At 35.9% G+C, this 13,341-nt stretch overlaps 1 protein-coding gene across 1 annotated transcript; it reads left to right on the top strand.

Moving 5' to 3' along the window:
* Window positions 1-1,940: 1,940 nt before the first annotated feature.
* MEIOB (meiosis specific with OB-fold) lies at window positions 1,941-12,781 on the top strand. Its single transcript, XM_032197472.1, has 13 exons — window positions 1,941-2,009; window positions 4,822-4,879; window positions 6,220-6,351; window positions 7,103-7,175; window positions 7,929-8,124; window positions 8,434-8,534; window positions 9,646-9,698; window positions 9,785-9,880; window positions 10,275-10,376; window positions 10,780-10,933; window positions 11,275-11,458; window positions 11,969-12,055; window positions 12,609-12,781. The coding sequence occupies exons 1-13, from the start codon at window positions 1,941-1,943 to the stop codon at window positions 12,732-12,734; spliced, it is 1,431 nt and encodes a 476-aa protein (XP_032053363.1). The 3' UTR covers window positions 12,735-12,781.
* Window positions 12,782-13,341: the final 560 nt, after the last annotated feature.

The following is a 13,341-nucleotide window of genomic DNA, read 5'->3' on the forward strand; positions in this document are numbered from 1 at the left end:
CAGGAGCTTGGTAAGAGCACCCTTTGCTACAGCTAGAACTGCAACTATGGACTGGAGGTCGACCAGCTCCATCCCTGCAAATAAGAACATTTATAAATTATTCTGTGAAGTGAGACGCAAGCTCTGCACCCTCAGCCAAGCTCTCTGAGTGAAATTGAATGTGATGGCACTGTCCTCTAGGCTGATGGCTCTAGGCTGCTCACCACTGCTCAGGCAGGTTAAAGCATTGACCCAGAGACTTCAAATTTCCCAGTTTTGTCTTGTTTGTTTGTTTTTGGCAGCTGTTCCCTGAGGCCCGGAGCTGGTTAGGCTTGGTCACACATGGAGGGGCGCGAAGGCCTTTTCCTGCCCATGGCGCCCGCCGCCATTTTGTGTCTCAGTCCCCTCCTGGTCCCATTTCCCTCTCAGCAGCTGGAGGGACGGCGGTGAGAAAAATCTCTGTGGTGTCAGGCTTTGAGGGTGCCTGATGCCAGACAACGGTTTGGGATGGCATGACAGTGCTTAAGGTTTCAGTGGTTTTAAATATTGTCTTCTGTCTTCTCCTTTTCCTCAGAAGAGGGTCTGATCCTGGGTGGTGCTGAGCAGGCGCGAAGAGCAGGTTCCCTCCGCTGACAACAGGAGCTGAGCTCGTGCCTCTGAGGAGAGGATAAACGACCGGTACAACTGGATACTGCGCTTCTCTGTTCGGGGCCTGGAGCACTTTAAATCTTTAATAGCCTCTCTGATAGTGCTTTGATCCATGTGTTGCTGTCTCTCACCTGATTCAGTTGTGGTGTGAAGTACATCATTTAACAATATTTAACTGAGACAAGGATATTGACGTGCCTTGGAGGGATAGTTGACTTTCCTAGTAAGTGTACATACGTTCTGCCATGTAATGAGATGGGAGCAGGTTTGAGAGCCACACTTAAGTAGTTTTTATATAGCAGATTTGGAGTATCTTTCTGTGAGAGATTAGTTTTAAATTCTCATTTAGAGAAATCACTTTATATTCTCAGATAACTGCTTTATAGCCTATCTACTTTTCTTGGGTATTCAACAGATCGTTATACCAATGACTAATGAAGTGTTTAACAGTTCTCACACAGGGTGCCAGGTGTACAGGTAGCAAAAGCCATGCAAGATATTTGTTAAAGAGTTTGGAGTGGGTGTCCTCTGAAAACATCAGCAGTTCTCCAGTATTAAAGGTTATTAACGTTTGGATAACTCGATGGTTCCTTTTACAAAAAAGTAAAATCTGACATCTGCTCGCTAAATATCAGTGATGTCTCTGAGCATAGCTATGGAACAGAAATCCTGAAATAATGAAAGGCATTCAGAGGGGCTGACAAGACAGCCATGGTGCAATTTGGCATCAATGGAGGGGACATCGATAGCTCACAGGAATGGGCCTGTGAGTCCACTGGCAGCCTGAAAATAATTGACTTTTTTTTTTTTTTTTAATAAATTCCAAACTTCTCAATTTTTGAGGAAGGGATGAATTCATGTTTTAAAGTAGTTTAATATTAAATCCAGAAATTCAACTAAGGTGATTTTCAATGCAGCAATTTTATTCCCTTCCATGTAAATGACCTTTCATATTCAAGCTGCTTTATTGAGTTTGGTTGGATTTCCCAGACAAGAGAAAGAGAGCAAATATTTCTTCAAGGCCTGTGCTAATGGATTTATTGAATGCTTTACAGAAAGAACAACTACCAACCAACCAAGCACTTGTTTGAGAAGCACAGATAACATAGTAAAGCTCATGACTATTACATAACCGAATACAAATAATAAAGAATTTTCTAATTTAGATGGCTTGAAATGCTTTTATTGAAGACATGCTATTTGGGTCAAAACATTTTTGTTAAAAATTGCTTGTTGTTCTCCTTATGAATAGTTTTAAGTGATTTGTTTAGATCTTTTTAAAATCTAAATTAATTTTCTCAAATTACAGATAAATGGCTTATTACAGTTCAACACGGGACTTTGTTGCACTTTCAGATCTGCATCCAAATCTTGCTCGTCCTGTAAGTCTCAGTGACATAGTACTTTTGTTCTCAAGTGAAATTGTATATGGCTGGATTACATTTCTGCAAAATTATGTAATTGACATGTATTTAGATACTAATAGCATTAGTATAATTGTTAGATATAAAGTACCCTACTTTCTTTGTGCATAAACCAGGAAAATGAAAATTGATGCTGTTTTTGTCCATAATATGTGGATACTACAACTGCAGATATTGACTGGACAATTCAATGTCTGAAAGTATCAGAGGTTTCTTTGTAATGTTTTAAATGGATGCTGAATTAGTAAAGGCATGTTCAGAGTCAGCATTATGTAGTCACAATACATCTGTAACCTACAAGAGTCTTTTACAACAAGCTATGGACGTAAGGCCTGGTTCTGCAATTTTTACTTGTGTGCTCAATCCCACTAAATAATGTAGTCCTTAATTATTCAAACAAAAGTCTTGTTGAATGGTATGGTCCTTTAACTGGATAAAAAAATCTCACAATTACACATGAAATGGGTTTGTTTCTGTTTCTTTAGAACAAAAAGCAGGTTTTGTGTTTGTCAGGCTATTAAGGAGCTAAGATCTTTTCTTGGGGGAGCATGAGAGAGTAGGATGAACCGAAAAGTGAACTTAGCAAACAGCAGAGTTTTGTACTTACTAGTAAGAGTTGAACAAAAAGGTGTGCAGTGTAACTCAGTGTTTTTCTCCTTTGGGTTTTAGATGATTGAATTAAAAATAGAAAGTCTGAGGACCCAGTTTTTCATTCTTTGGTATCCAAGATCGTTTTAATACAAGAGAGAGAAGGCTACTTAGCTCTCTCTTCATTATTTCCCACCCATCACTCCCTGTAGCCCACCAGTGATAACGTATCTTTAAATGTTTGGTGCTGCTGGGAGTTGGTGCCTGGAGAACAGAACAGAGAAGCTGCATTTCCACATGGATGCACTGCCAGTTGAGCTGCAGTGCCCTGCTACAGCTGCATCTCTCCACGTAGGGAAAAGTAGATGCATGTTTGCAGAGCTGTATCCCCCACGGAAAACCTGATGCATTGTGAGGAGCTGAAAACAAGTTTTCCTGTTGTCACAGCTTTTTGTTTAGAGGGGCACAGTTTACCACTTTCTTTCTTTTTTTTTTTTCTCCTCATTTATTTTAAACATATGAAGAAGAAATCACATGTTTTTTTCCAACTTTTTATGAACTCCTGGTCTCCAGCAAAGGTAATCCGTCACTCACAGTTACTCACAATAAACTGGTTCACTTAGATTGTTAAAAGATTTTATTTTACAAATAAAACTAATTTTGAGTATTGCAATTAGCAGATGTTAATAATAATAAAAAACCACAGCAACCTTCTTTACAATAACTCACCAGTATCTGGTGATAACCTCCTAAACACATACTGACCAGTCTAAAGCAGCTGAGCTCTTGGCATTCAAAGTACCTAAATGTCTTTTTTTATTATTTTTTATTTTTTATTTTTTTACTTTGGAGTTTATTTTTTAAAAGTGAAAAAGACTTTTTTAAAAGTCTACGAAGCTTGCAGTGTTGTAATGCTGTAGTCTCATGATTTGGTTGAGCAGTCTTAAGCAATGCTCTGCCAAAAAAGGCAGTGCAGCCCATTCCCTTGTGGCTGGCATGTTTCACTCCTCCTCTTCGGGTGAAACTAATGCTTGTGTAGTTGCACAATAAAGTCGATCAAGGAAATGATCTCTGAAAGTTCTTAAACCCCTTTCTCCCCCCATAGTTTTCAGCCAGATCACTTCCTTCTGCCAGCTTGCTGTGCAGCCCTAGTACTAATATAAGAATAATGAATAAATTTGCAGCAGGGGTAGTGGAGATCTCTTTTGTAAACTGTAGTTTTACATCAGCATAGTTTATGTAAAAAGTCATCCTAAATGTCAGTTCTTCACACCAGTGGTGAGATACAGGGTATGTTGTAGTTTGATTTCATTTATTATTTTTTTAAAAAGAAGCAAAACTAAAAATAGAAAAAATACTTATTCATTGCATATTGTGGATAGATAGAAAATACCCTATGATAAAAAGACTGGAAGAACTTTGGAAGATGTTACACTATTTCCACATCCATCCTTCTAATGAGTTTATGTCCATCAGTGTAGGATAACACAGCTACCTTGCTCCATCTAGTGATTCAGAGTAAACTGGGAACGTGAGACCTAATTTTTGAGCATGTACAGATACTGTACAGTTGTAGTGGAATTGGTCAGGTTGTACTGCTTTGTGAACAGATAGAAAATTCAGCATGTGTTGATTATTAAATTGCTAAACTGTCCCTTACTGACCTCTGTCTTTCTGCCGTGTTGCAGTGACAGTCACCCTTCCAGTCTTTGTTACCATACTGCTTGCATTGCTTACCTCTTAAATTCCTGAACTAGTACTGCTGTGCTCTTCTCTCATGCTGAGGAGATATATATATATTTTTTAATACCACATAGATATATATTATAATACATATTATATATTATTCTACATCAACAACAACATCACTACCTACCTGAGGAGAGGATACTGTAAACAGAAAAAATTATAAATGTTTTGGGTTGAACTTTTGTCCTCTCATTGTCTTTACAAACAGAAACAGATGTATTTCTTTTAATATTTTCAGTCACATTTTTTAAAGTAAAATTGTATGTTTATGTTGTAGTCCTTAGTTCATATGGTAATGTGGAATAAATAGATTAAAATGATTACCAGTCAGAAATATGTTTATTATCATCAGTAGAGTACAAGTCCATGAAATCTAATTCATCGTATACATCTGTGTTTAATACTTGTATTCTATAATCTTTTTATTTTTTAGAATGTAATCGGTGTGGTTATTGGGAAAACAGATGTCAGAGGCTTTCCAGACAGAAAAAGTAGAGTCTTTTTTTTAACTGTTTTTACTTCATTTTCTTATGTGGTATAATTTGGCATGTATGACTGAAATCGATATGTAAATGGTAAACAGACCTCTTAGTGTAAAGTGTATGGAATAGAAATGAAAAAAAAAAAAACTGTGGGGGATGGGAAACAAGAGGAGAGAGCAGCATTAGTTTGGGTAAACCTTATCAGTTAGAATTCAGTTTAAAAAATTCCAGCATGGAAGTATTTCAGCGTCTGAAGAAGATGGTACCAATTTGAACACGCTAGTACTATAAATACTGCTGGAGTCAATTCTTCATATTCATTCTGTCTTAGAAATGTTAAGGAGATGTCTTGAGTGAAATGAGTAATTTCTGGTCTGGGTAGCACCAAATTAGTATTTCTCAAGAAAAAATGGGAATGATACATTGTTAATACACTGTTAATTGGAAACTGAAATCATGTACCTAACAAATTAGAGACAACACAGTGCTAGGAAGCACCTCCAGCCACAGTCATTCCAGCTCTGTGTGAAGTGCTCAGTTATGCTGTTGGTATTGGCATCACTGAGCCTGCTCTTGTGTAGAATTTTTGGAGGGAAGTCATCCTCATGAGAAGCAATTCTACAGAGCTGGGAAATGGGGTGGTTCACGTGGATGCCTCCATGGAACTACAGCCAGGTTGCGCTTACTGTATGCAGATGGCTCCACATTTGTTAGTGATAATTTGAAAATAACATGTTGCAGGCTGCTGTATGATCCATGGAAAGCTTGTTAATTAGCTGTGAGGGAAAAGGGAGTGCAGCGTTTTTTACTCTCACTTAATCATGAACTTCTATAGGGCTAGAAACCCTTTGTTTTAATCAGTTAGACCCCTTACTACTATCTGAACTGTAATACTGCCTGTAATCTGCAGCTGTGTATGTCATCTTGGTCTTCTCATACATGGGCACAGCCCTCTAAAAACTGCCTGCCTAGACTATTTTTGCTAGTACATACGCTTATTTATGAGTTACCTTTGTTAATGTGTTTGGGTAGGATGACTGCTTTGAATGCTGTACAGTACAGTTCTTTAATTTGTAAGCTTATATGGTGCTGCCTGAAGTTAAGTGATACGTGTGGGTGGATGGTATGTTAGGGGTACAGCCGATTTAGGAATTGTAGCTGTCCCCATCTATGAACACCAATGTGTTTACCAAAAAGTCTGCTGACCTCTAGTGGTACTCACCAGATTGCGGATGGCAGTTCTTAATGACAAAATCTAGCCAAACCTCCCAACACAGATTTTATACACATGTTCTTGATTGAAACTAAGGTGTGCTACTGAATGCTAATAGTGCTGTTTGGTTTTGCAGACATTGGGTCTGAAAGATACACCTTCGGTTTCACTATTCGTGATTCACCAACTTATTTTATAAATGTTAGTTCTTGGGGCAGAGAAGAGTATATTAGATCACTTTCAGAAAGCTTTAGAGTTGGTGACTGTGGTAAGTTGGAATTTTTTTTCTTAATGTCTCTGTTTGAATGTGTATTTTTTTCCCCAGTAATTCAGTGTTATGTGTTTGTGGTTTTACTATATTTTTCTCTGAGGGCTTGGAAAACAGTCTAATTGGAAACAAATTGTTCAGTTAAGTATATAGAGGAAGGGAATAAAATCTCTAGAATTTAAATTCAAAACCAGTAAATATGTAAACAAAAAGGCCAGATAGAAATCCACTGAATACAGCCACCCAGAACTTACCTATAGCTGAATGGATCTAAACTCTTACATTACATTTAGTTCTTACAAATTATGAAAAATAAACTCTGTAAAGTAGTTCAGTTTTTTATTTTTGTCTTCATTACTTTTAGATATTACTATGATTGTCCATTAAAACACAACAGCAACATATTTATTTACAGTCTGTGCTTGTATATTAAGTTATTAAAATCCTCTGCTGCCCACGATTGCTATATCAGAATGTTTGGATGAAACTCATGCCTAAGAAAAGTATGCACACAAGAACGCTTAGTCATTTTATTTCCATTAAATGTCTTGAGGACTCCTTTGGGACTTTGGCTATAATGTGAGCTGTCTGGACAGACACTGTTTTCAGTATGAAAGCATTTAACAGTAGTTGTACCACATATCTGTTATTTTTCATATCCGACCTGGGAAGCAACCATTTTTAAAGCTACTTCTCTTTATATGTATCTGTTTGCAGTTTTTAAACATAACTTTTCAATGTTTTATTTCAGTTACAATTGAAAATCCTTTAGTCCAGTCAAAGGAAGGAGAAAGGGAAGAAAAATTCAACCCTGTAACTCCTAGGTAAATTTAAAGTTTTACTGGTAGATCTTTCCAGTAAGATCACAGTTAATAATTTCTTTAATTGCCAGCTGATTGCAGCAGCATACGATTGGTAGAAGTTTTATGTTCTTGCTTATTCTTCATCTCTTAAGCTTTGTAGCAAGTATATATCCATACTAGTTACACTCACTACTTACTTTCTGGCTAAAAAGAAAGAAGTAGTAGAACAAATGTCAGGTAGAATCTTCACTGGGAAAAGAACTGTAGACTGCATTTCTGTAAAATACATTTATCCAGAATATATTGATTATACCTTATTTCAGTTGGCTAACAGTGCATTTTAAACATTCCTAAACTCCTTGGGCTCTTTCTTTGGAAAACTTCCTACCAAATCCAGTCAGACCATAGTCGTCTTAGTATGTCACAATGCCAAAACCTCTCACTTACCTGGATTACAGACATTTCAGATTTTATTTTTAGTCATTGTTAAGAGCTGAAAGGCTTAGAAATATGTATTCAATGTTGCTAGCTGGCTTTTGAATTCTAAGTAAATATTAAGTACACAGTAATAAATCTTCTGTAAGAGGAAAGCTAGAAAATTATATTTAAAAATTATTGAAAAGTCGGAATTTATATATATCATTTGGGAAAACAAAGGAGAAAATCAGGAATTTTTTTCACATATGATATGAATTGAATTAACATTTTAGACTGTTAGTGTTGGTTAAGTGAAATGTGACTTTTTTTTTTTTTTTTTCTGTGCATACTACCTAGTTGCTACAAATTACTGCTCAGTGAAAATCATTCAGTGGTGAAAACTTCTTCATGTTATGAAATGGACACCAAACTGCTTTCTCTGTCGCATCTACCTGTCAAGGACCCTCAGGATTATTATTCACTGGGTGACATCGTTGCAAATGGACAAAGCCTTGATGGAAGAATCCTTAATGTGCTTGCAGCTGTAATGTCAGTAAGTTAAGGTGCCACAGTGTTTCTCTACTTAGCATGGCTAACTTAATTGACTTAAGTGTGAATATTGATTTTGGGACTCGGTGACCAGGAATCAGTGTTGTTTGTTTAGGTTGGCAGTCATTTCAACTGAGTTGAAGTATAGTCTACTTAAAGTTTTCATCTACAACATGAGGGAGAAATTTAAGGGAATGGAAATGTCCTACAGAAGTTGCCTTTTTGAAATCATACATATGCAAGCAGTAGATAATTTGCAAATATGTAAAACATGGATTTTTATAAAAGTGTCTTCTTCTCTTTCTTTTTAAAGGTTGGGGAGCCAAAGTATTTTATGACTTCAGACAAAAGAAAAGGTCAGAGGTGTGAAGTGAAGCTCTATGATGAAACAGAGATGTCTTTTCCAATTATATGGTAAAATGTTTTAATTTACTAAGATACTCAAATTCATACAAGAGTAGATAAAGAATGCATACTCTTTACAGTACTCTTAAATGTATTATTTGTGTAGCAACTGTGATGAGGCAGCAACATATATTAAACAGAGATAGTAGAGTAACCTTACGTGTATTGTCTAGTTTTATGATGTACTGGCTGACTGCTAGCCAAGAAGAATTAAGAAGTGGAGTGGAGATACGTGGTGTTTTTTTGCTTGTTTGGTTGCAGTGCAACAGCTCTGTTACTCTTGTTCTAGTGCTGGTGTGTAGTGATACAGAGCTGTGTGCTTTAGGAGTCCTCATAAGGAGAGACTAGGTGGAGTTCCTGTGCTTACTTTAAATAGTGCCTTTTGCTCTTGCAAGGAGTTATAGGTAGAGGCAAAGATCTGGGGAAATCCTTGAGCAACAGCACTATAGTGAAGATATTTCAGAGGCCATCAGTGAACAGGTGGCTGAGGAATACTAGGTGAAAAGTAAATATCTGAAATCTTTTTGCGGGGATTGAGAAAAACAGAACAGAGCTGTGCTTTGGCAGTATTCTTGCCATCCAAACTTTAGAGGAACTACTTGAGAGATTTTATCAAGCTTTTTTTTTTTAAGAATAGCACTGACCTCACTCTAGGCTTATCCACAGTTTACAAAGGTTCCAGTGTTGGAAAGCTGGCTGAACATCTGGCCTAGTGATGTGAATAACTGGCTTGTTCCCACAGAAAAGGCTCGGATGATAAGCAGCTACTTTCTTTCTGATTTGCTTTAATTAGAAATTACTTCAGTCAAAACTTTGAAATGCATGTAGCATTTTTCCAAGTGTGTGTGACATTTAATCATTTTGAACAGCCTAATAGCCCTTTTATTTTATCCTGTTTGGCATGGGATAATATAGGGACAGTATTGGACCACACTTAAATCATCCTACTGGCTGTGAACTAGATGCACATGGATATATGCAGTATTTCATTTGCATGTGCATGTAATAAGGGAATTGTTCTCTTTGATCAGTTTAATTATAACTGTATTATTTGTTTTGTACTTAACAGTTCTAGTTATTTTTCAGAAATGTTTTGACCCACTATTTTCTCTTGTTTTAGTTGGGATAATGAGTCTATCCAGCTTGCACAAAGTTGGATCCCACGAAAAACAGGTATAATGTTTTTGTCTTGATGTTTTTACTGTAGTTCTTAATGTGATGCATGTTCTAAGGTAACAGATTTTTTATTTTGTGCCCAGTAATATTTGCAGCAGATGTGAGAATAAATTTTGACAAATTTAGGAACTGTATGACTGCAACTGTGATATCAAAGACTATTATTACAACTAATCCAGGTAAGAGCTATTGACATACTGCTTCTGACAATTGCATAATTGACATATTAGTAATCACTGTAGACTAGAAAGCATTAATGAATCCATTGGAGATCTAATTTCTTCTACCAGCTTGCCTCAGAAAGCTCCCTCTTTCTCGTCTGTTATATCCTGACCAAGTTTTTGACTTCCATTTCATATATATAAAAATAATAATGTATATATAGAGATAAAATCTAAGCAGCCTTCATATATTCCATGTACGACTAATGGTAAAAGAAAAAAAACAGAAAGCATCCCTTGGCTAAATCTACAAGACATGACAGTGCTACCAGAATTAAAAAAGTTATAGAATATATTTGTTGTTTTTGCATATTACATATATTCACAACTTAAATATATATATTTTTTAAAGAAACTGCAGAAGCAAACGTTCTCTTCAGCTTCATAAAAGAGAGTGCACAATCAGGAGCTATGCATGATAAAATGGAGGAGCAATCAAAAGAATCTGTTAACTGTAAGTTAAAACACTTTGATTTTATTGAACTAGATAGTGTAGTTTTGTAGTGAAGTTGAAATTTCAAGTTCTTTGTGTGTTCATATGTTCACGTGACTATGTGAGCTTGTGCCCTGACATGTTCTTTCTGGCTTTAATAAGTAAGAAAGATGGAGAGGGAAAGTTTTGATCAACTTTTGATCAACTCATTTTGGGTTGATACAAAGATTAAGTATGAGATTTTCCTGGATATTTTTTTTCCCCCAGTAATCATAAGCTTGCTCCAAAAGGAAGGTGTCCAGGGCTTTTCTGATGCTTTAGATTAAATCCTCTCTTTTTTACTACCTTGAGGTCCTTTTTTTATGTTGTTGCTTTTCTGTGGTGTTTGTTTCTCAGACACAAAACATGTCTTTTAAATTTTTAGTGGAGACTATAGTTAACGTTTATACTGTGAAGCAGCTGAAAGAAAAAGCTTTACAGAGCGATGGGAAACTTGAACCAGTCTTTGGCATTATTTATGGCTACATTTCTACATTGGACATTGATGATAATGTATCTAAAGTTATTCGGAACAGATGGTAAGCAACTGTTTCTTTTAAGTTTGTATTAAAAAGTGTTTATCCTGCTACCCCTGGCCCAAATTAGAACAATATTTAGTCTAATTCTGGACAAGAAGTAAAACTGCTCTGGAGGAGGACATGAATTTCTGTTGTGTAGACTTTTCAGCATTAGCAAGAAAGAGGAGCTAGCTTTATGAAGGACTTTTTGGTCCTAGAGAAAAGAGGCCATTTCTTCTTGGATGGACTGAGTGCAGAAGATTAATTTTTTTTTAAGAGTCTCTTGGGGAATCTCAGTCTAAAGAAAAGAGGCTCAAGCAGGGAGGAATTACATACATGCTTTAATTATCTTTGTGTTTCAGTTCAATATGCCGTTTTGTGGTGAATGAAATGTCAAACACATGCACTTTCTGTGGTGACATCTCTTCAAATTCAGAGTCAACTTTTGCGAGCTTTGACATCCTCGTTAATCTGACAGACCATACAGGCACTCTTTACTCTTGTTACCTGTCTGACTGCGTAGCTGAGGAAACATTAGGCTGCACTGTAAGTAGAAACAAATGAGGTTGTTCTTATTTGATCTGAGCTGTGAAGCCTGATGAAAATTGCAAATTCATCTTCGTATATACATACGTTCTTCATTTATATATGTGTGTGTATGTATATACATACAGTGGTTAAACTGTGTACATATGGATATGTATATATACTTTTATATATATATATATGTACATATGTGTTTTTTTTAAGTCAAAACTTAGAAGTCATTGACTCCCAATAAGAAGAAATATGTTAAATGTAAGAGTGAATACCCTATTCAGAATACCACTTCATCTAAATTAATTTACACTTTTCTGAGAACACGATCGGAATTCCCTAACTTTGATTCTCAAACACCCTGTAATATATTGCGATTAATCTGACTGTCTAGGTATGTGTATCCCAGCAAATACTATATTAAAAGAGAAAAAATAGAGCTTAAAATTAATCATCATTTTGTTGTGATGTTACAGTTATGTGCTGAAGTAGTGTTCATTGATGTCATGTTATTAACAGGTTCACGAGTTCCTCACCCTAACAGAAGACAAGAAGACTGCCTTGAAATGGCAACTTCTTCTGGAGCGAAGCAAGATTTATTTTAAAGTTGGTATTTAATATTAATTTAAAACAGTGGCTGTTTCCCATTAGGTAGTGTATGTGAGTTGTGCTGAACTTTTCAAAATAAGCATTAGTTTTTATACACAGAATATTCAAAGTAAGTGTTTTTTGTCATAATTTCAGCATCAGATGATGTCTCTTCATGTAGAAATGTGCATTATTATTAGTTATTTCATTCTTTATACTGGACTCCTTTTTTTTCATAGAACTGTCTGTTTTAGGACAACTCTAAATTGACTCCCTGTTTATAAAGTTATCCTTCTTAGCAAAACTGTTCTTACTCTTCCTTCTCCTCCACTGTCTCCTTCTATTTCCAGGAAATAATGAAAGTGTTTTACTTCAGTAGTAAGAAGTATAAAACAGAAAATCTGTGTATTCATGTTTAAAATAATGTAAAATGTGTATAAGTAAATATGTCAATTAAATATGCTGTATGATATTTGAAAATAATATATATCAAAATACTATACATCAGAAAAAAAAAAAAAGAAAAAACAACAACAACAACAACAACAAAGACCTTTAATTATTTTTACAGATCACTTTGTCACCCAGTTGGAGAACTGGTCTGAAGGTGAATATACTTTCGTGCAAACTGGCAGACCCTACAGAGGCAAGTCAGAGCTTGTTGGGAAAAAGAAAGAGATTAAACCATGTGGACTGATAACAGCTGGGAAAAGACCATTTCCTCACTATATTATTAGAGGTAGAAGATTGTTGGAGTATTTTGCTGAGTATGTTCTGATGGTAGAGAAGGAATATGCATTACTAATTGTTTAAGTGGTTTTCTGTGGTGATATTTTTTTCTAGTGATTGTACTTTGAAAAGTAGACTAAGTTCTTAGCCTAAGAAAAGTTAGTTCTGCTGAATTCATCCCTTTGGTGTGTGTGGGGGGGAGGAGGAAGGGGGAGAGTAGTAGATGCTTTCTTCACTCAGTTTAGAAAACACTTGAAAAAATCAGAAATAACAATTATACAAGACAAATCTCTTGTGCTTTGTTTAACTGCTATGCTACTTTTGTGCTACTTCTGTGTTGTTTCAATAAATAAATAAATAAAGACTATCCTCTTTCAAGTACTGCCTGCATTTGTGGTATACACTGTTAAGTCCAAACACGGAACTTTCGGCAGCTGCAGGGGGTTGGAAATAGCCAAGATTTTTACAAGGCTGCTTTTCTTTAGGACAGACTAAGTTTTATTAGAACAGACTAATAATTACCAGGGACTGCTGACAATCAACAAAACAAGTTAAGACTGTAGGTGGCAGAAAAG

Source organism: Aythya fuligula, chromosome 15 (assembly GCF_009819795.1).
Source record: "Aythya fuligula isolate bAytFul2 chromosome 15, bAytFul2.pri, whole genome shotgun sequence".
NCBI classification, from domain to species: Eukaryota; Metazoa; Chordata; class Aves; order Anseriformes; family Anatidae; genus Aythya; species Aythya fuligula.

Coding starts and splice junctions, on each gene's coding strand:
- MEIOB (XM_032197472.1), top strand. CDS start 1,941: ATGGCTTATTACAGTTCAACACGGGACTTTGTTGCACTTTCAGATCTG. Junction 10,934..11,274: donor AAAGTTATTCGGAACAGATG/GTAAGCAACTGT, acceptor TTTGTGTTTCAG/TTCAATATGCCGTTTTGTGG. Junction 12,056..12,608: donor GAAGCAAGATTTATTTTAAA/GTTGGTATTTAA, acceptor TTATTTTTACAG/ATCACTTTGTCACCCAGTTG.